Genomic DNA, 20,910 nt, shown 5'->3' with positions numbered 1-20,910 from the left:
GCGAAATCTAAACTCACGTTAAAACGAATGATGTTTTGTACAGGAGAAATGATGGCACCCTCTCTCTCCTTCCTGCTGTGCCCTGCTCCCACCCATGGGTCTGAACCAGGAGCCACGCCACCTGCTCAGCACAGGACGAGCGCTGGATGGTGCTGGGGCCTTGCTCTGAGCTGTTTTACGGGGCCACCCGCAACAACAGTCTGTTAACAGAGAACGACTCGGTCCTCACCCGCGTGTCGTGAACCCTCCTCAGCAGTCAACCATTGTGCTGAGGCTGGAGAACCTCCATGTATTTTACTGCCCCGAGGAAACTCAGGGTTGTTCACTGCTGCAAGTTATGCAGGTGGCGGTGATCCCGGGAAATAAAGGGTTAACATTGTGCCTGCTTGCTTAAGCAGTCGCTGTGCTTGGTGGAGCAGAGCCATAGGAGGCAAAGTCACCAGAATGGTGAAGCAGAATTGTAGGAGTTAGAGCTGCTAGGCAGAATTGTAGTAGATAGGATTCATAGCTTAATATTTAAGATGTTATCAATATTGTAGCCAATTTCGGTTTAAAGTATAAGTTTTATTAAACCGAGTAAGCGATAGCAGATAAAACAGCGCTGGATGCTCCGGGGAGTCCTCTCCTCTGCCCAAGCCACGCACATGCGGTCCCTGGGAGGTGGTCCTTTATCTTTTTCGGTTCAAGGCCCCAGCCAATCCTGTCGCCCCTCCTCACTCGGGTGTTGACATGGCTCTTCCCCATTGGTTCCCTATGTTGCAGGGGGTCTCATTACCGAGAAGTTTCGGGAAGTTCCGAGAAGCTCCCAGAGGCTTCTAGAAGCATCCACATCCAGCCTCCTCACCCTCGCATCCCCCTCCCCTCAAGCGTTGCAACAAGACACCACTTCGAGCCACCCAGCCCCCCTTTTCTCTCTCACAATCCTGTGCAACAATACAACTGACCTACCCCCATTACTTACAGAGTACACCGGTTACAGAATCAAAAAGGAGTATTGTTTCACATAAGACAGCCACAGAGAGCCTCCCTCTCCCCAAACTTCTTGATGAACAAACCCCACACATTACAATTCCCCCCTTTTTCTTTTCATCATTTTTGTTCATCAAATCGTTGTAACACATCTTAACCACAATGAATTTTCTTGTTCTACAGGTTCCTGTTTCGTTCCTATCAGCATTAGGTGAGCTGCTTCGAGTCTACCTCGTGCAATGTCTAATGTTTTATTAAAAATACATGGTCCAAATGTTAATCCCAATATAATTAATATCAGGGGACCTGCTATTGTTGACACTAAGGTTGTAAGCCAGGAGGATTGACTAAACCAAGATTCATACCAACTGCGTTGTGCCTCTCGTTCTTTTCGTTTTTTTTCCAATCCCTCTCGTAATTTGGTCATAGTATCCCGTGCCACCCCTGTGTGATCTGCATATACACAGCACTCTTCCTTAAGTGTACAAGTGTGTACATGTGCTCACACGTGTGTACAGGTGTGTACATGTGCTTACACGTGTGTACGTGTTTACACTTGTGTACACGTGTGTACATGCGCTGACACGTGTGTACAAGTGTGTATATGTGCTCACACTTGTGTACAAGTGTGTACATGTGCTTACACGTGTGTACAGGTGTGTACGTGCTTACACGTGTATACAGTTGTGTACATGCGCTGACACGTGTGTACAAGTGTTTACATGTGCTCACACGTGTGTACAGGTGTGTACATGTGCTTACACGTGTGTACGTGTTTACACTTGTGTACACGTGTGTACATGCGCTGACACGTGTGTACAAGTGTTTACATGTGCTCACACGTGTGTACAGGTGTGTACATGTGCTTACACGTGTGTACGTGTTTACACTTGTGTACACGTGTGTACATGCTCTGACACGTGTGTACAAGTGTTTACATGTGCTCACACGTGTGTACAGGTGTGTACATGTGCTTACACGTGTGTACGTGTTTACACTTGTGTACACGTGTGTACATGCGCTGACACGGTTGCACATGCGCTGACACGTGTGCAGGTGGCTCTATGCGCTCGCGCAGAGCATGACGCGGCCGTGGCCCGGGGACTCACCCCGTGTGCGCGGTGACGTCAGGAGGGGCGGGGCGTGCGCTCTCCCGGCGAGGCCGGTACTTCCGGGTGCCCCGGCGGCGGCGCGGAGCCGGTGAGCGGGGCTGGTGCGGGGCGCGCAGGGATGCGGCGTGGTGGGGTCTGGGGGGCAGCAGGGACACGGAGGGCTGGGGGGTGCAGGGGTCTCTGGAGCCCGATCCGTGCGTGCCCCCCCGGCCGTGGGCCAGCCAGACCCCACACGCATGGGGCAGCCCTGCCCTGCCGGCAGCCTCAGCCCCACCCTGAGCCCCCCAGGGTGCGGGGTGCCCGCGCTGTGGGTCAGGTGCTCCTTTGCAGGGGCGCCCGGGGGTGGGGGTGTTGATGGTGTCTGGTCCTCGACCCGCTCCCTCCAGTGCTCACACCGGGAACCTCTCCACATTGTTCCTCCCCACAGACCTGATCCCGGAGGTCCCAGCACCAGGGGCATCCCTCCCGCTTCCTCTGGGTTCTTGTTCACGGTGTTCCCGATAAATCGCTCTTTCTCACTTAAAATGAGCAGCTTCAAACAAGCTCCAAGTGGTTCTTGTGTCCAGAAACAGAGGGGTTAAACACCCGGTTCTTGTTTCCAGAGAGCCCCGGTTCCGCCGTCGAGGGATGCGAGTTCCCAGCGTGTCAAATGGCCACAGGACCAACCGGGAAGTGCCAGCACCGGGCACCCCAAGCCGCGCAGAAGCTGGGGATATAACCACGGGAGCACCGTGCAGCAGCGCGCCGGGGGGGTCCCAGCACGCCTCGCCCTTGCCTGGCGGCTCTGGCGGCTGCAGCGCTGGGGAAGGTCAGCCCCAGCCTCCCCTGCCCACCAGGGCCTGGCACAGGAGCAGCCAGCAGCCGGGCACAAATCCTCCTTCCCCCGTGTCTGAGGCACCAGATCCTGCCCTTGGCGGCAGCGCTGGGGGCTTAGCGGCTGCTTTCCCTCTGCGGCTGCTCCTGTCTGTGGTGCCGCGGGGCAACACCTTGTTGTGGTTCATCAGCAGAGACCCTTCTCCATCCACCATCAGGTTGGTCAGCAGCAGGGAGATGCTCCCGTGGGGAAGTGGGTGGTGTGTTGGTCCCCATCCCTCGCACAGTGCCAGCATTCCGGTGGTGGGAATCATGGCTGGGTGCAGAGGAGCAGCTGAGGTTGGACTGAGAGGGTCCTGCCACTGCTCTGAGCCTGCCCTGACCCTCGCTGGATGATATCCAGGAGGTTTTATCCCACAGCAAGGCAATCCCCTGGTCGTGGCAGCTGATTTTCCTGCTCCCAGGCTGCTCCTGCTTGGAGTCAGCTTGTATTTAAGTGTGGCTGGGTGTGCATGGGCTCAGGAGGGGAAGGCAGAAGCTGGGTAGGAGGAGAGAGTTGTTCCAGTCCTGGCCCTTGGACTCAGGATGCCATCCAATCCCTCGTTCCCTGGGGCAGAGGGTGACTGGTGCAGTTCTCGTGCTTGGAAAATGACTGGCTCCATGTCCAGGCCTTGAGTCACTGGCTCCTGCCATCGTGGGCTGGTGTTTTCCACTGGCAGACCACGAGCACTGACCTGCTGCTTATTTATAGCTCAGTGTTGTTGTGGGGACTGTGAGGAGCCAGGACGGGGTCTCTGCCTCTCCTGACACAAGGCTTCATTCCAGCAAAGCCCTCCCAAAGGACCAGGCTGTTAGGAGCAGCTCTGCTCTCGCTCCAGTGCCTCTGCTCCCTGGTAGGTTGAACCGCTCCGGTTTGCTGCTGGTTTCTCTTGGCTTCACTTGAGCTGTTGGCTCTGCCTGCATGGCCTCCGGTGTGGTGACGGCTGGGAAGGGACGTGGGGCTTTTCCTGCTGTAGCTGTGCTTGCCTGGGCATTGGCACATCCATCCCATCCCGTCCCTATTCCGTCCCAGATCACCAGGAGCAGCTGGGGCTTTCCAGAGTGTGCTGGAAGTGCTCTGGAGCAATCCAGTTGTGGCGCCAGCACTGCTGGTGCCATTCCCTGTGTCCCACCAGCCTTGGGATGGCTGAAATTCCCCTCAGAGCTGGTTCCTCGCCCTTGTAATTCAGGAAAATGCTGTCCCAGCAGGAGTGGTGCCATGTGGATTTGCGATGCTGGGACAAACTGGTTGGACTGGTCGTGGTGGGAGTGGAGAGTCCCATGGTGGAGGTGGTGGGTGTTAGGAAAACCGCAAATGGTTTGGGTTGGAAGGACCTTGAAACTCATCCAGTCACTTGGGTGTCTCCTGAAGCCCCCAGCAGCTCCTCGAGCCCCTGAGCAGGGGTCCCACTCCTGTAACCGCTGTGCTCCCCATTCCTGTGTCGCAACCCAAAGAGAGGAAATCTCATGATGAGTCCTGGTGAAAAGAGTTTCCTTTCATGGGAACTCGTCTGTGAACTCCGGGAACACGGAGGATCTGTCTGGGTTTATCCACACAGAGCTCTTCACCGGCTGGTGCGGGGCACGTGTGGGGTGCTCCGGATTTGGGCTGCTCTGGACTGGGAGCGCTGCTGCTGCCTTCGGGACCAGCTGTGGCCATGTGGGAGCTGCTCTGCAGATGTGTTTATGCCCTGGTTCGACCGCTCATGGGGCAGGGAGAGGGGCAGGTTGAGGCTTCAGCTCCAATGTGGGGAAAGCTTCAGGCCCGATGTGTTGGCTTGGAAACAGCAGTGTCACTTCCAAGGGACACCTGGAAGTGTCGGTGTCACACCCAGACCCTGCGGTGAACTGCTGGGCACCTCCTTCTCCATTTGGATGGCAACGGGCTCCAACTGAAGGGAGTCAGTTCCTTCTCCAACCTCGCACACCCTCGCAACGCTGCAGGGTGCCAGAGCAGCTCTTGGACCCTGTTCAGCCCCAGAACACGCTGTATTGGAGCAGGGATGCAGCCGTGCACCCAGCACCTCGCTGACACTGATGTGCTTTGCTCATAGGGCCTCCAGGCACAGCTTGGGTTTGCTCTGAAGAGCAGGGCAGGGCTGCAAAAGGCAGAAATCAAAGTTCCCTTGTGTGCTGTGACCCTGAAGCGTGGCTCAGGTTCTGCCATGGTTTCCCAGGAAGACACTGGTTTTGTTCTTTTTCCGACCAAACCCAGCTGCAGCAGAGCAGCCCTTGGGAATGGGGTGATCTTGGGGTTCATCTGCCTCTGAACGGAGTGACTGCAAACCTGATGGGGAGCCTGCATCCTTCCTTCCTTCCTATTTTCCCAGACAGCTCTGTGCCATGGGATGAGCACCTGGGCACCTCCAAGGGGGTCACAGAATCCCAGCCTGGTTTGGGGTGGAAGGGACAAGCAGGGACACCTTCCACTGGAGCAGCTTGCTCCAAGCCCCTGTGCCTTGAACACTGCCAGGGATGGGGCAGCCACAGCTTCTCTGGGCACCCTGTGCCAGCGCCTCAGCACCCTTGGTCTCACCCTGGGTCCATCCCCACTGGCTTCAGCAGTAGCATCGGTCTCATGAGTTCCAGAGAGCTGAGCTCCCATTGCCTCTGCCCGGGGTCTGCTGGGCAGTGACTGCCTCTGTCCAGGCCACCTTCATGCTGTTCCCATGGTTTGAAGTGCTGTCATACAGGCTCAGTTGCTAAGCGCCTGGTTTGGTTCCCTTGGTGGCACCTGTTCATTGCAGGAGGTGTAGAAACAGAAGGAAAACCATGGCCCTGTGTGCTTCACTGCTTGCTTGACTGCCCTGGCGTCTCCCCCAGGTTGAGGGCAGCTTCCAGGGGATAATTTACTCCCTCTTGGTCTCTTGGCTATGCTCTGTGCTCTGTTTTGCCTGACCCCCTCCTCGTCGCGGGGAAGCGTGGTGTGTTTCAGTGTGTGGTTGGAAGTGGGTCGGTCCCAGCAGCATCCTGGCTGTGAGCGCTTGCAAAATCCCTTGGTGGAGGATCTGTGCCTCTTGTGGGGCAGGCATGGGAGGTGTCAACCACAGGGGTGCTCAAACGTTCCTCCTCCTTGTCCCAAAGGTGACATGTGAAGGCACCGCCCGGCACAGGGAGCGGCAGCAGCTGAGATGCATTCGAGCCACACTGATGACCCCAAGGAAGCCATAGAGGTGAGTGAGGCACCCCAGTGCTCCCACACAGCGCCAGTTCCTCCCCAGTGAGACTCCAGTTACCAGCAGGGTCATGGTGGGACCTGTGGGTGCTGCCAGCTGGGATTGGGATGGGTTCTATGGGCAAAGGTGGCTCCTGCTTTGCAGGAGAGAGGATCCGTGGTGGTTTGTCTGGTGGGAGGGTCAAAGAAATAGGGCAGCCACGAGTTAAACCACACCAGGCTCCACCTTGGGCTTTGCTTCTCGTGGCAGGACCCAGCAAGGGCCGGGGGCAGCGCTCAGCACTGGTGCCTGGGGGAAGCAGCGTTGCTGCTCCCTGCATTTGCCGTTTCCTTCCCCAGGTCTGGGAGTCTGAACACGTTGTCAGGAGCCAAGTTCAAACCCCGCGGTTCTCCCCGGTGTTCCCTTCACCCCCAGCAGTTAATTCCTGTGCGGCAGATGAGATCAGTGGCACTCTTTAATCCTGGGAGCCCACGTTTGCTGCCTGCGGGAGGCTGGCTGGTGCTGGCAGCAGAGCTGGGGGGTGTCTGGCAAACAGCCCTGCTCCAAGGGGCGCCCCTGATGCGAGCAGGGACAAGGTGCATGTTCTGGCTGTTCCCCTTGAGCTACAGCTGCTGGGAAAGCAACAAATATCCTGGGCTGGAAATAGAACCTGGGTTTGTGCAGCCAAGCCAGGCTGGAGTCACAGCTCTGCTCTGCCCCAGGCGCATGGAATGCTGCGTGGGGGGTGTTGAAATGGGGCTTGTTAGTGGGATCCTGGCTGGATTCACAGTGTTTACCAAATGCCTGCTGGGAATTGCAGCTTTCCTTTTCAGTGAGGTTGATTGAGACACCCGGGCTCAGCTGCACTGAGGAGAGAATCCTCTCCACCAGCATCAGATTGTGAAACTCCCTGCGCTTGCTCTAGCTGGTGCGAGACAGGGGGAGGCAGAGCTACTGGAAGGGAAAATTCTCATGTCCCAGCTTCAGAGCCTCTCTGAAGGCAGCAGCTAAACCCCAGCCATCTTTCCAAAAGCATCTTTTGGGGGGAGGGCCTGTCCCCAGTAGCACCAGGGGGTTGATGAGCATAGCCAAGCTGCTCAGAGCACTGGTGGGATCGATGGCTTTGATTCCTGCCCATGGGACTTGTTAGAGCATCACGTGCTGCTTGTGCTGATCTGCATGAGTTCAAGTCCTATCCCAGCCCTTGCTTCCTCCTTTTGGTTTCTGTTTTCTCACCCGAGCTTATTTAATCTGTGCTTCCCTGAGCAAGTGTATGGAAGGAGCCAGTTTCTCCCTATCCCAGAGAAGCTGTGGCTGCCCCATCCCTGGCAGTGTTCAAGGCCAGGTTGGATGAGGCTTGGAGCAAGCTGCTCCAGTGGAAGGTGTCCCTGCCCATGGCAGTGGTTGGAACTGGAGTTGCTTTAAGGTCCCTTCCAAGACAAACCAGGCTGGGATTCGATGACTCTTCAGCAATTTGGTGTCTGCAGGGGAAGCATCACACACTCTAAAGGCAATCCCAGCAAGCCCATGGGCTCCAAACCACCAGCCACAGTTGCACAAATTACTCTGATTACAAACTAAAGCCAGATGAACTGTGATGCCACGAGGCGAGTCCCCAGCTTGAGCAGTTCAGTTGTGGTCCTCCCTAACAGTCACATGGTGCTTCATTTTGGATAAGCCTTGTGGTTTTGCAGGCCTTTTATATGAAACCTTCCTTAATACTTCCTTTTTTTTAAGCCAAGCTTGTACCTCCTGTCTTGCAGCTGATCAAGAAGCAGCTGGTGAACGCCATCAAGGCGCTGCAGAAGCAGTACGTGACCTCAGATGCTGTTGTAACCAGTGATGATGGGAATGCCAACACCCTGTGCAGTGCTCTGGAAGCTGTCTTTGTGCACGGGCTGAAGGCAAAGCACATCAAGACAGAGAGTGGGGGGAAAGGGAAGAAAACAGGGAGTCGGGCACCACTTCCCCAACCGGTCTTCTGGGATCTTTTGAAGAGCATCACCCACCGGTGAGTGCGCATCCCTGCCCAAACAGGGTTTGTACTCTCAGGTTTTTCCCCTCTCCTTGGGGCAAAAGCCACAGCATTCAGGGAATGGCCATCAGGAGGATGGCTCAGTGGAAAGATACGTGTCCACCCATCCCGTGTGCTCAGTCCCTTCACATGCTCTCCCAGGGTGTCTTGGCATCACAATGATGCCGAGCTGGGCACCCTTTTCTTATGTTTGGGTGCCAGGCTGTGTAGGGGACTCAGTGTCCCCAGTGGGACCCGGTGGCAGCAGCAGTAGGTTATGAGATGCATAGCGCAGGGTCTGGTCTCTCTTTGGAGATGGTTGTCCTCAATTTCCCCATGTCCCAACCAGCCTTTGAGGGGGTCTCACCTCAGTACCTGTCATTTGGTGGGGGATTTCTGAGCCACTCCCTAAGCAGAGTCCTCCCACACACAGAGAGTTTTGAAAGCCTCGTCCAACTTCATCACCGACTCATAAATTATAGAAGAGTGGATGAAAATAACTCTTCCACATGCTGCGGGGATATTTTGGGGGATATTTTTGTGCCCTTTGAAGGTGTTTTTCTCTTCCTTGAGAAACAGATCTAAAAAAATAATTACGATACTTTTGTTCTGGTTTTTGAGGCATCTGGGACCAGGGAGGATTGGGGAGTGTGGTGTTGCTGTTGGATTGTAGGGGGGGAATGGCTGAATTGAGGAGGTTGAGGTTGCTTGAGTTCAGCCTGACCTGGTTAGGGTTTTTTTTTGAGATGCCACAGCAGTTTTCTCTGTGTTTTGGCTGACTTTAAATGTGAAGCTGGGCTTTGTCACCATGAGTATCCAGCCAGAGCAAGCCCCACCAATGTGCAGGAACAATGGGAATTTCCCCCTCTGCATCCTTGTTTCAGGGGGATGCCTTCAGCCAGAGAGGACAAGCACCCAGAGGTACCCCAGGGGTGCCTGTTACCAATATACTTAGCTTTGGAACTAGATGATTTTAAGGTCCTTTCAAAGCCTAACCAGTCTGTGATTCAGAAGCTCTTTTTCCTTTGTGGGGAACCATGTTTTCCATGAAGGAGAGAGATTTTCCACAGACCTGTTCCAACTCATAAACACCCCACAGCAGAGCAGGATGGGCAGTTCGTGATGGGAGATCTGCCCCTCCTGCACCCCGTGATGGACCAAAACCAGAGCTGCTCACATACTGTTCTGTTCTTTTTCTCCCTTTTCCCTAGAAATATCATCTCTGAGTTGGAGCAACTCATTTTTATCAACACGGATGTGGGGCGCTGCCGAGCCTGGCTGCGGCTAGCTCTCAATGATGGCCTCATGGAGTGTTACTTGAAGCTGCTGCTGCGGGAGAAGTCCCCACTGCCTGAATACTACCAAAGCACTGCTCTGCTCTTAGATGCTGAAGAGTGTGAGTTTCTCCTTTGCTACTTGCAAGGTTTAACATCCTTAACCTTCGAGCTCTCCTATAAATCAGCAGTTCTGAACGAGTGGACTATCACCCCTCTGTCCCTGTCGGGGCTGTGTCCTGTTTCGGAGCTGCTGGAGCCCCTCACATCCTCAGCATCCGAACCCCACAGAAAAGCATCGCTGGGTTCCATCTCCCACTCATCGGGCTCGGATGAGATCGAGATTCAACCCTCTGTCCTCTCCATCAGCAAAGGCAGCAGCAAAATCAAGCTCACATCATCCTCGTTGAGCCTCAACACCACCAGCTCATCCCAGCTCTCCTCCAGCCTGGGCTCCGACAGCATCCTCCCAGCCCACTGCGCCCGCAGCCCCGAGGGGGGAGAGGAGCCTCTGTCCTGCGACTCCGACCTGGGCACTGCCACTGCTGAGGACCTGGACCGGTCACTGCAGGAGTGAGTGTTCTCCCGCTTCTTCTCTTCAGAGGGATTCTTAACCCTCTCCTGGGCTCTTGTTGATTTCTCTCTATAGGCAGGAAGGGTTTCTCCCCTGGCTTTTTTTAACAACCCGTATTTTAGGGGGCTGGAGCAGCTCCCATATGGAGCCAGGCTGAGGACATAGGGGCTGTTCAGAAGAGAAGCTGTGTGGAGACCTCAGAGCAGCTTCCAGTGTCTGAAGGGGGCTACAAGGATGCTGGAGAGGGACTCTTCATCAGGGATTGTAGTGATAGGACATGGGTTGATGGGTTCAAACTGAAACAGGGGAAGTTCAGGTTAGATCTGAGGGAGAAGCTCTTCCCTGTGAGGGTGCTGAGGCACTGGCACAGGGTGCCCAGAGAAGCTGTGGCTGCCCCATCCCTGGCAGTGTTCAAGGCCAGGTTGGACACGGGCTTGGAGCAAGCTGCTCCAGTGGAAGGGGTCCCCGCCCATGGCAGGGGTTGGAACTGGAGGAGCTTTAAGGTCCCCTCCAACTCAGACCAATCTAGGATCTATGATTGTTTCTCCTGGGAAAAGCCTGAAAGGTAAAGAGAATGACTCAGCACCTGCTGCTGGAACCTGCTGCCCCGGCAGATGAGCTCCTGGCCACTGAAGTGTGTGTCTGTCCTCTTTACCAAGGCAGAAGCATCAGAGAAATGCTGCTGCCCGGTCTCAGGAATGTCCCATCTCCCTGGCGTACACTGGGGGATGCTCTGGGGCTTTCTGCAGGGAGGAAGAAATGAGTTTGATCACAGGAAAGGGCTGTAATTTGCAGCTTCAGTGGATGATTTAGGGGAGGGAGATTGTTAGTTTGTCATCGTCATGATCTATTTGTGCCAAGCATCCGGCACAAAGAATTCCAGGGGTTATATAAACCCTGAGTAATCAGGAAATATTTTCCCTGCCGCCTTTAAAACCTGGCTCTGAAGGAGCCTGGTGCTGGTTGACAAAGGCACCCTCTTCCCAATAAGGGTCTTCAAGGGGGTTTTAAGTCTCTTCTTCCTCATCAATAACAGCATCATTATCTGCAGGATTTTATGTCTTATGATCATCCTGGAAGAACCTGCCTTGATTGGATTAAACTCGTGATGGAAAGACATCATTTAGCACTGCTTTAATTCCCTCCGGCTGGTGGTGAAGCAGGGGCATGGGAACAGCATCTCATCTGGCCGGGCTCCACTTGGAATTGCTTGTTAACCGTTAGGGAAACTGGCACAATCCCATGGCTGGGTCTGTGTCCAGGAGCTGGGGGTGTGGCTGGGGGATGTGGGGAGCACCCAGCCCTCTCCCTCCATTAGGAGATGTCCATCAGCAGCAAATTAAACCCCAGGAATGTGTAGTCAGGAAATGCATCCTTGCAGGCAGGCTCCCTGTTCTGTGCAGCACAAATCACACATCTCCTGTCTGCGCTGTCATTGCCAGGGAGGTGTTTTTGCAGCCACATGGTGCTGCCAGAGCACAGGAGAAGAGCTGTGATGCTGAGCCCTTTGTTGGGGGTTATAGTTTGCAGTCGCTCTGTGTTGCGTAGTTCTGGTTACTGTGGCTGTGTTCACGCTGATCTCTCTTCCATATTTCCAGGGTGCTGTCCGAGTTCAGCAAAGCCAAGCCTAGCCAGGAAGCCCCAGAGGAACGGCTGCTCCCCAGCATGCTGGGCTGCTCCCCACAGCCACCCGCCTGCCCTGTGGCCACATCACCCCCTGCTCTGGCAGTGCCCCATGGAGCTCCCCAGCAGCCACCCCCCAGTGCAGACAGCCCCGGCTCTGCTGGGACGGGTGATGCGGTGAGCACCGGTGGTGGGGATGGAGAAGGAGTGCGGGCAGGCACTGCTCCGGCCCCATGCCATGCTGGGCCCGGCAGAGGAGAGCCTGGCAGGAGCAGCACGGAGAGCAGCAGTGAGGTGAACCAGGCCGTGTGCAGCCCGACAGCCGAATACCTCCTGTCCCCACTGCTGGGTTGTCCGGTAGGTGTTACAGCTCCCTTGCTATCCATCTCCTTGGGTTTATGCTTCTGAGCAGTAGATGGAGTCACACAATCCCAGACCGGTTTGGGTTGGAAGAGACCTTAAAGCTCATCCAGTTCCATACAGGAGGTGCTCCATCTCCGTGATCATCCTCATGGCCTCTTCTGGACTTTCTCCAAGAGCTCCTTGTCCTTATGTTGAGGACACCACAACTGCACACAGTGCTGCAGGTGGGGTCTCACGAGAGCATATATATAATGGAAAAATAGAGATAGTAGAAAAGGGAAGTAAAACTTGTGACAGGTTCTGAGGAAGCGCTGGTCTCTCCAGACTCTTCCCAGAGCAAGATGGCATTCCCTCGTGCTTAGGCTAGCAGGAGCAGCAGCAGATTTCCCTTGCTGCTGCCGAGGAGTTGATCCACTTGCTTCTGCTTTTAGGAAACTCTTTGAACAGCTCCGTCCTCTGTCTCATTTGTTACTGACTTTTCCATCCTGGCAAGGTTAGGATATACTTCAGACCTCCCCCTGCGCACAAAACAGTTTCTCTTTTTGGTCTCTGCTCCTTTCAGCTGCCTCCCAGTTATCCCATTTCCACTGCTTCCTTGTGGCACTGGGCCAGTTTGACCTAATCTATGTATAACATACAATGTCAACAGGAAATTCCCCCTGCTTCCGCATGACTCACAGGTCAACCTGCTCCTTTCTATGGAACACTGAGCTGGGTTGTGTTTTGCTGCTGGTGCTTGTTCAGGGACCTTGTCCCAGAACCATGGAATGGTTTGGGTCAGAAGGAACCTTCAAGGTCATCGAGTTCCAACCCTCGCTTTGTTCATCCCACCAGTATTTGCCAGCTGCCAGCACAGTCCCAGGGAGGGGTCACTGCAGGGGGATGTTGGAGGGGCACAGGATGTTCATTGAGTTTGATCATTAATTTGGGGGTTTGTTTTTAACTAGAAAAGGAAGAGCTGGATCTCGGAAGATGATTTCTACCGACCTTCCCTAGGAGAGAGCAGTGAAACCGCAGCCAACACCAACAGCTTTGGCCCGGAGGGGGCTGGGGAGGGTCCTGCCCCAGGACTCATCAGTGCCCTTGACTTGGAAAGGCTCTCAGTGCCATCCTGGGAGAGCGGGAAGCCCAAAGCGTCACCGGAACGGGAGCAAAAGGGCTTCAGCGTGGTGCACCGCAGGCAGATGGGTACGGGCTGCCCTCCCCTCGTGGGCTTACCTGGAGCCCCTGCAAGGGGCAGTGCTGAGGGGCTGGGGGGTGACGGGCTGCTTGAGAGGCAGCTGTTTGCTGCTGTGCTGATAGCAGCAGTAGGGTCATAGGACCATAGAATCAACCAGGTTGAAAAAGACCTTTAAGCACATCAAGTCCAACCCTTACCCCAGCACTGCCAAGGCTTTCCTTTATGCCATTCCATTTGTTCTAAGCTTCAGTACCCAAATATACGTGGACAGATGATGGAGGCCAAGGTCCTGCAAACTCCTGTCCCATCCCATCACCCACCAGGACTGGCTCTCAAAGCTGTGATGCCTCTGGTTTCTCACTGCGAGCAGCCCATTGGCTTTTCCCTCTCCACTGGCTTCCCCTTTACTGGCTAACCCGAGACATCTGCTTTTGCCCCAGGGCTTTCCAACCCTTTCCGAGGGCTCCTGAAGCTGGGCACCCTGGAGCGGAGAGGAGCCATGGGGATATGGAAGGAGTTCTCCTGCGAGCTGTCGCCGCTGGAGCTTCGGCTCCTGCTGGACCACGAGGACCGCATCTGTGTCGAGAGCTACTCCCTGCTGCGGTGCGAGGCGCTGGCGCTGACGCACTCAGACGGGCGGTTCGAGCTGGTGTTCCTAGGGAAGAAGCTCTACCTCCGAGCTCCTTCTTGCGACGAGGCCGAGGACTGGTTGGACAGGATCCGCGAGGCGCTGCACGAGTGCCGGCCTCAGCTGGAGGAGGAGCAGTGGGAGACACTGGAGTACCCAGAAGAGGCTGGTGAAGGCCAGCCCATCCAGAGCGACTCCACTGCTCTGCTCCAGTACAGTGACGTGCCTGGGAACAGCTTTGACTGGACTCCAGCTCATGAACCAGAGCTGGATGCAATAAAAGAGGCTGTTCTGTACGTGGACATGGACAAAACCTGGGTCCCTTTTATTTTTTCCCTGTCTCTAGAAACTTTAAAGTGCTTTAAAGTCAGGAACAATGACAAAATTTTAAGCAACAGTTATGGCATAGAGACCATCCAGGACATCCTGCCGGACACAAGCCTCGGGGGACCCGCCTTCTTCAAGGTGATCACCTCCAAAGCTGTCCTGAAGCTGCAGGCTGAGAACGCAGAAGAAGCTGCCTCATGGAGGGAGCTGGTCCGAGCGGTGCTCATGTCCTACCTGGAGAGTGCAGAGGAGGCTCTGACGCTGGGTGGCAGCTTGGACGGGCACTCCCAGGTCGTCCTGAAGAACATTGTGAAGGAAAACGGCTTCTTGTTGCAATACCTGGTGGCCATCCCCATGGAGAAGGGCCTGGACTCTCAGAGCTTCATCTGTGCAGGTATATGTTGGGTTGTCCAGAAACCCAGCTCCATCTTCATGGAATCATAGAATGGTTTGGCTTGGAAAGGACCTTAAAGCTCATCCAGTTCCATCCTTCTGCCTTAGGCAGGGACACCTTCCACTAGAGGAGGTTGCTCCAAGCCCCGTCCAGCCTGGCCTTGGCATGGGCAGCCCCATCTTCTCAGGGGTAATGTTGAGTTCATTCAGTTTAACAAGGTGACATCAAGTTAGGGTGTCCTGGGCCATGCCAGCCCCTTGCAGGCCAGCTGCTGGTTCCCCATCCAAATCCCGTCAGGCACCGGCACGCCATGTCCGCACTCAGTGGCACCTCTGGGGGTTTGGGTCCTCAGAGTGAGTCCCCCCAAGTTGCATCCCCATTCCACCCCAGCACAGGTCCAGTGGGTCTTTAAGGTGCTTATGGTATAGCCAGGGGAGGTCTTGGCTTGAAAGCAACTTTAGGTGGACCAGGAGGCCCAGGACTCTCCAACCTGCAGGGAAGGTGTACTCAAGAACAAATGCTGTTTTTCCAGTAAGGCAGCACAGGAGTGAGCATTGCAATGGGTGTGACAAGCTGGTTTGGCAAAACATTCCTTTAACCTCCCACTAACCCCTCCCAGCGCCCGGGTGATGCTGGGTTCATGGGACACCACTCACTGACCTCTCTGGGAGGTACCGTTTGCTCTTTCCCTTGGGAAGTTAATTAACTTCAGGTCTCTCTCCTGCATCAGTTGTATTTCTTGCACCCTCCAGCGGGTGTTTGTTTCCTTTCAGTGTCTCTTCTTCTTAGATATGTATGTATTTTCCATTGTATTTAGTTTTACCTTGCCCTCCAGGCTCTGTCCTGCATCTTCTACCTACCAACAGATGGAAGCAGCAAGCTGGAAAGACTTCCCAGCTTTTATGTGTAGGTTTTGTTGGAGGTCTCTGCCTGCCTGGCTTTCCCCTCCCAGCCTGGGGCAGGTTTCCTTCCATGGCAGGGCTTAAGAAGCATTGAAAGCCTTCAAAGATCAAGCCCATGATTGTGATTTTGGGGAGGAAGCACTCCAGCCGCCCCAGCGTGCAAACGATGGGGTGGCAAAGCCGAGCTGGATTCCTCCTGGCTTACCCACTGCAATAATAAAGGTGGTTGGTTGTTGTTTAATCCATCCTGACCTCATCCCTGGCAGATGAGGATCCCTAGCAGACCTGGGTTTGGTAGCCGGTGGTGTGACAGCAGGAAAGAAAAAGGCTGAGTGAAGGCAAAACAGGGCAAAGCTACTGGTGAAGGGGATGGGGCAGGCAGGTGGGGCATCAGTTCTTCCCTAAAGCACTGGGATATTTCCTTTTCCTTAAAGGAAAAGCACTGGGATATTCTCTTTTCCTTAAAAAAAACACCCCATCAAACAATTGAACCACTCAAAGGGTAAAAGTGGATTTAGGGATAGTCCAGACTCCTATTTAATGGAGAAAAAGTGAAGTGGGTCTCGTTGCATCACTGTGGTCTTAAATCCACAGGGAGGGGCCTGGGGACTTCTCACTGAAGTGCTTTAGCAGATCTCCAGCCCTTCCAAAAGCTTTCTTGTTCCATTCCACCCTCCCAAAAGCATTTCCCCCCAGCCTGGCAGTGATGGGAACAGGCTCCTAGAGCAGCCCAGGTCCCCTCTCATTCTCTGCTCCCTGCAGGCTGCTCCAGGCAGATCGGCTTCTCCTTCACCAAGCCCAAGCTCTGCGCCTTCTCCGGTCTCTACTATTGTGACAGTTGCCACCGGGACGAGGAGACAGTGATTCCCTCACGCCTCATCCACAATTGGGACCTGGCAAAGCGAGGGGTGAGTCTGGGCTCAGCCAGTGCACAGAGCAGGGAAGTGCTCCTGCATCTGCCTCTGCTTCCTGAAGGTCCGTCTGAATGTTCCCGCCAGCAGCAGAGGTGGAGATGTCCACCTTAGACCTTCCTCTGAGCCTCCTGGGCTGCTCCTGGGTGCGTGCACACCTCTTGCCTCTCTCTGCCCCAGGTTTGCCAGCAGGCCTTCAAGTTCCTCAGCCAGATCCGTAACCAGCCGCTGATCGACCTGGAGTTGGTCAACGAGAGCCTCTACGACCACGTGGAGAGGATGGGACGGATCCTCCGAAGCAGGGAGCGGCTGAAGCTGCTGGGGGATTATCTCATCATGTGCCGCAGCGGGGCCCTGAAAGAGCTGAGCAAGCGGTGAGGTCCCTCTCTGGGTGATGTTCCTCCTGTATCCCCCTCTTTGCACCCCAGTGGTCCCCCTCATCCCTCACTGTTGGAGCAGGGAGCCAAGGCATGGGCTGGATTTTAGCTCCAATGTCGTCTGCTCTAAGGAGTTCTCCATCTGTTGACACATTGAGATGTGACTCAGGAAACACCTTCCTGAGTGAGCTGCTTCTGGTTGGACAGGAAACACCTGGGAAAACAGATGAGATACTGATTTTCTTTTCTTTTTCCCCCCTTTGAAATGCTCTCACACGATTCCCAGCAGCAGGATTTGGGATGTGAGGCACGATGTGAACATCTGTGGTGATGTTCTTCAAGAGTCTGCATCATCTAGGCTTCTCCTTGTTCCAAAGCTTATTGGGGATGTGGTGGAAACCATCTACCTCCTTGCTCTCTTCTTTTGCAGGCTTGATCACAGGCACTACCTCTTGGAGTATCCCCACAAATACAGCGTTGCTGACCTGAGGCAGGTGAGAGCTCTGTGTGGTCACAGGGGTTTTGCTGGTGAAAACATCCCAGGTTTTATTCATGGAGATGCTGCACTGAGCATGGTGCTTCTTCAGCTCCGAGAGCTACAGAGATGACACAGGATGAATTGTTTCACTTCTGTTTAAGCCAACATTGCTGTTAGCACCCTTCCAAACAAACCTGTGTCTGCTGCAAATGATGCTGGAGGTGATGGGGAGTTGGGTTTTGCACTGATTCCCAGCTGTGGGTGCTGCACTCAGCTCTCTCTGGGTGGCTCCCATTGCAACCCAGGCACATGGGGTATGGGTTGTTTCTGGAGCTTGTCTTCACGTGGCAGCACAAAGGATGTATGTGACATGGGGTTTGTGTGGTGCAAACCCACCAGGAGACACTGCATGAGTGCCTGAGGTGTCTCTGCTCCGCAGATAGCTGATGGTGTCTTTGAGACCTTCCTGCAGTCTCTGCTCCAGTTCGCTTCTCACCACGTCTACAACTGCGACCTGTGCACCCAGCGTGGCTTCATCTGCCAGCTCTGCAACAGCAGCGACATCATCTTCCCCTTTGAGTTTGACACTACCACCAGGTCAGTGACATCCCTATCACCCCACCCCCCCCTGCTGCAAGGCCACCCCCAAGCTTGTGCCTTGCCTGTTCTCAGGAGCCTGGACCATCGCTGGAGCCCTTTCAGGGACACAGTCTCGGGGTAGCCTAGAAATAGCTCTGAGCTGGTTGTGCATCGTTGTGGTACCCATGCCCTTGTGGTACCCATCAGCCCCAGGATGATCTGAACCCAAACAGGGCTGTTTGGGGCAGGAAAAGACCATCCTTACAGAGCCAGCATGTCACCAAGTGAGGTAGTTTTGCAGACTGAACATGGCAGAGCCAGCCAGCACCTTGCTCTCAGCCTGTAAAAGCAGGCTTGAAGGAACCTTAAAGCTCATCCAGCTCCAACCCCTGCCACGGGCAGGGACCCCTTCCACTGGAGCAGTTTGCTCCAAGCCCCTGTGTCCAACCTGGCCTTGAGCACTGCCAGGGATGGGGCAGCCACAGCTTCTCTGGGCACCCTGTGCCAGCGCCTCAGCACCCTCCCAGGGAAGAGCTTCTGCCTAAGAGCTCATCTCAGTCTTCCCTCTGACAGGTTAAACCCCCTCTGCCTGCAGTGGGGTTCAGCTGCTGGGCAGACGTTAGGATCAGACTTGGGGGGGTTATCCCACTGTCAGGGTTTTCCTAAAGAAATAATACCAAACCCTTCCAGCCCAGGAGCCTGATCCATTGTAAGTGGAGAGAGATCCACACTCAGTGGTTATTTGGGAATGAGTATAATCCTGACAGAGAAGTTTCACAGGCTGATGCTTTCTGTGTGGTCTTGCTTTGCCTGGCAGTAACATCCCGAACCTGGAGAAGATACCAACAAGACCAGGATCTGCGGGCACCCCATGCATTAACGTGGTTGCAAATATTCCCAGGGTGTCTGAGCAGGATTGAATCGTGCTTGTTACCAAGGACAGCATCCCCATGGGAACGGTTTTCCCTTAAGGAAAGGAGCACAGGGGCTCTGGCAGGCGCAGCTCTGCCGGCAGCTGGCCCCTGTCCTGCTGGGCTCTGCACCTTGTTGATCTCTGCTTCTGGAGGAGGAGGCTGTGCAGCAGGAAAGCAGCTCCACCAACATCCTCACCGAGCTCAACCCCGCTTCCTGCCCCTCTGCCCGCCTGGGGCACAGCCGGCAGCAGGGTCATGCTGTCACCCGCTGCAGGATGCGCCTCAAACGCCTCCTGACAATAAACCCTCTGCTCCCAGCAGCAGCCGCTGCTTCCTGCAGCCCCTGTGCAGGCAGGAGGAGGCAGGAGATGCTGCTCGCTCAGGAGCACTCAGGGTGAATCCCCCCCTTGGCTTTGCATGTCCCCTCAACACTGCTGCTAATCCAGGAGCCATGGGAAAAGAGATTTCATTGGGAAAACGCATGGTGCCAGGCAGCACCCTCATAGGATCACAGGCAGGTTTGGGTTGAAGGGACCTTAAAGCTGATCCACCCCCCTGCCACCGGGGCACACTCCCCTCTCCACTCATCCTGTGGGAAAGCAAGGTGCCCAGAAGCGTTCTAGTTGCACCTTGGGCAACACGGTCACGGAAGGTGTCCCTGCTCCACGTGTTGGGGTCTCCTGGCTGCCCTCCAGCCCCAGTGAGCACAGGAGCCCCACGGCGCCGTGTCCCAGCCCTGCTCTTTCCGGGGTTTGGGGTCTCAGCCGTGCACCGTCTGTGCTCCGAAAGCAAAGCCCAAACCTCGCTCAGCATCTCCCGCTTTGATGTGCAGCACCCGCAGCACTGGCGGCTCCCCTGGGTGCTGCTTCCGGGCTGAGCTTTTGCTCTTGGCTTGCAGGAGGAGGATCTTCAGCTCGAGGAGTTGCTGCTACTGCCAGCAAAGTTCATCGTGAGCTGGAGCCGGCCCCTGCCCGCGTTCTGCTCAAGGAGTGTTTGGTGAAAACAGGAGGGGAAGTGAGAAGTTGCTGAGCAGGATCTGAGCTGCACCCCCAGAGGATGAGCAGTGGTTGAGGGAGGGATTCTCCCCCCTGCTCCTCTCTGGGGAGACCCCCCCCTGAGACCTGAGAGCAGCTCCAGTGCCTGAAGGGGCTCCAGGAAAGCTGGAGAGGGGCTTTGGACAAGGGATGGTGGGACAGGACAGGGGGAATGGCTTTAACCTGCCAGAGGGGAGACTGAGATGAGCTCTTAGGCAGAAGCTCTTCCCTGTGAGGGTGCTGAGGCGCTGGCACAGGGTGCCCAGAGAAGCTGTGGCTGTCCCATCCCTGGCAGTGCTCAAGGCCAGGTTGGACACAGGGGCTTGGAGCAAGCTGCTCCAGTGGAAGGGGTCCCTGCCCGTGGCAGAGAGTTGGAATTGGAGGAGCTGTAAGGTCCCTTCAACCCAACCCATTCCATGGTTCTGTAAGGCTATGCAGTGTCCCAGGTCTGGTTTGATGGGGACAGTTTGGGTCTTTCCTCTGCAGTTATCAACAGTAGAGGTTTTTCTCCCTGGTTTCTCCCAGGTGCAGTGAATGCAAAACCGTCTTCCACCGGGAATGCCAGGCCAGCGCCAGGTCGTGCCCGCGCTGCGAGCGCCGGCGGAGGTACCAGCGGGAGCTGGAGGCAGAGGCCAGCGTGGAGCCAAGCCTTTAGCATCCAGGGACTGGCCTCAATCTCATCCAGCCCCTGGGTCTCATCCAGCTGGAAAGGGGCTGCAGGGAAGAGACCTGGGAGCAGGTCCTGTGCCAGGGGATGGGGAACCATGTGGTATGGTTGCTCCTGCCCCCACAGCACTGAGCAGTGAGGCTGGAAAGGTCCATGTGCCCCCTCACATGAACCTGGTGCTGCTCAGGAGGGCTCCGAGTCGCCCTTCAGTGGAGACCCAGTGGCTTCCCAGAGGATTCCAGCAGGGGTGGATAACGGACAGTGACAAAATCTCTAGTTTTTTAGGGTGTTCTGTACTGGAGAATCCGTATTTTTGTATGGGGGGGGGCTGCAGGAGCCGGCCCGGGTCGGGGGATGACGGCAGCCGCAGGGGAGGGGGTGAAGTGACACTTGTGCCTTCAGGGACCTGCACCATCTCCCCATCCCCATGGCCTCGGGTGGGGGGGATGAGCCGGGGGCTGCAGCTCCTCAGCCTTGGGGGAGGTTTTAGTTTCCTCTCATCCCTCCCCAGAAAGAATTAAAGTTTATTTAAGGAGGGGTGAAGCATCTCTGGAGTTTGTGTCCCACAGCAGGGCCAAAGCAG

At 55.4% G+C, this 20,910-nt stretch overlaps 1 protein-coding gene across 3 annotated transcripts; it reads left to right on the top strand.

Annotated features, from left to right (window-relative positions):
* Window positions 1-2,054: 2,054 nt before the first annotated feature.
* PLEKHM1 (pleckstrin homology and RUN domain containing M1) lies at window positions 2,055-20,862 on the top strand. Of its 3 annotated transcripts, XM_062628258.1 has the most exons (13): window positions 2,055-2,169; window positions 2,684-3,112; window positions 6,018-6,106; window positions 7,852-8,099; window positions 9,314-9,949; window positions 11,549-11,930; window positions 12,884-13,124; window positions 13,557-14,465; window positions 16,130-16,275; window positions 16,459-16,652; window positions 17,086-17,149; window positions 17,573-17,730; window positions 20,186-20,862. In XM_062628258.1, exons 3-13 carry the CDS (start codon window positions 6,065-6,067, stop codon window positions 20,313-20,315), a joined length of 3,150 nt encoding a protein of 1,049 aa, XP_062484242.1. In that variant the 5' UTR covers window positions 2,055-2,169; window positions 2,684-3,112; window positions 6,018-6,064; the 3' UTR covers window positions 20,316-20,862. The 3 variants fall into 3 exon arrangements, with proteins under 3 accessions (XP_062484242.1, XP_062484243.1, XP_062484241.1); XM_062628259.1 differs by lacking the exons at window positions 2,055-2,169; window positions 2,684-3,112; window positions 20,186-20,862 and adding exons at window positions 3,193-3,787; window positions 18,530-19,396; XM_062628257.1 differs by lacking the exons at window positions 2,055-2,169; window positions 2,684-3,112 and adding an exon at window positions 3,198-3,787.
* Window positions 20,863-20,910: the final 48 nt, after the last annotated feature.

This window comes from Pezoporus occidentalis, unplaced genomic scaffold, assembly GCF_034315485.1.
Source record: "Pezoporus occidentalis ecotype Australia unplaced genomic scaffold, CSIRO_AGI_Poc_V1 ctg312, whole genome shotgun sequence".
In the NCBI taxonomy this organism is placed as follows: Eukaryota; Metazoa; Chordata; class Aves; order Psittaciformes; family Psittacidae; genus Pezoporus; species Pezoporus occidentalis.
The sequence above is the reverse complement of the archived record's forward strand: the minus strand, read 5'-3'. Positions and strand labels throughout refer to the sequence as shown.

Bases quoted from the DNA above. Each gene is read 5' to 3' on its own strand.
- PLEKHM1 (XM_062628258.1), top strand. From the start codon at position 6,065: ATGCATTCGAGCCACACTGATGACCCCAAGGAAGCCATAGAG. The intron at 6,107-7,851 runs GTGAGTGAGGCA...CCTGTCTTGCAG, and splicing joins ACCCCAAGGAAGCCATAGAG to CTGATCAAGAAGCAGCTGGT. The intron at 14,466-16,129 runs GTATATGTTGGG...TGCTCCCTGCAG, and splicing joins TCAGAGCTTCATCTGTGCAG to GCTGCTCCAGGCAGATCGGC.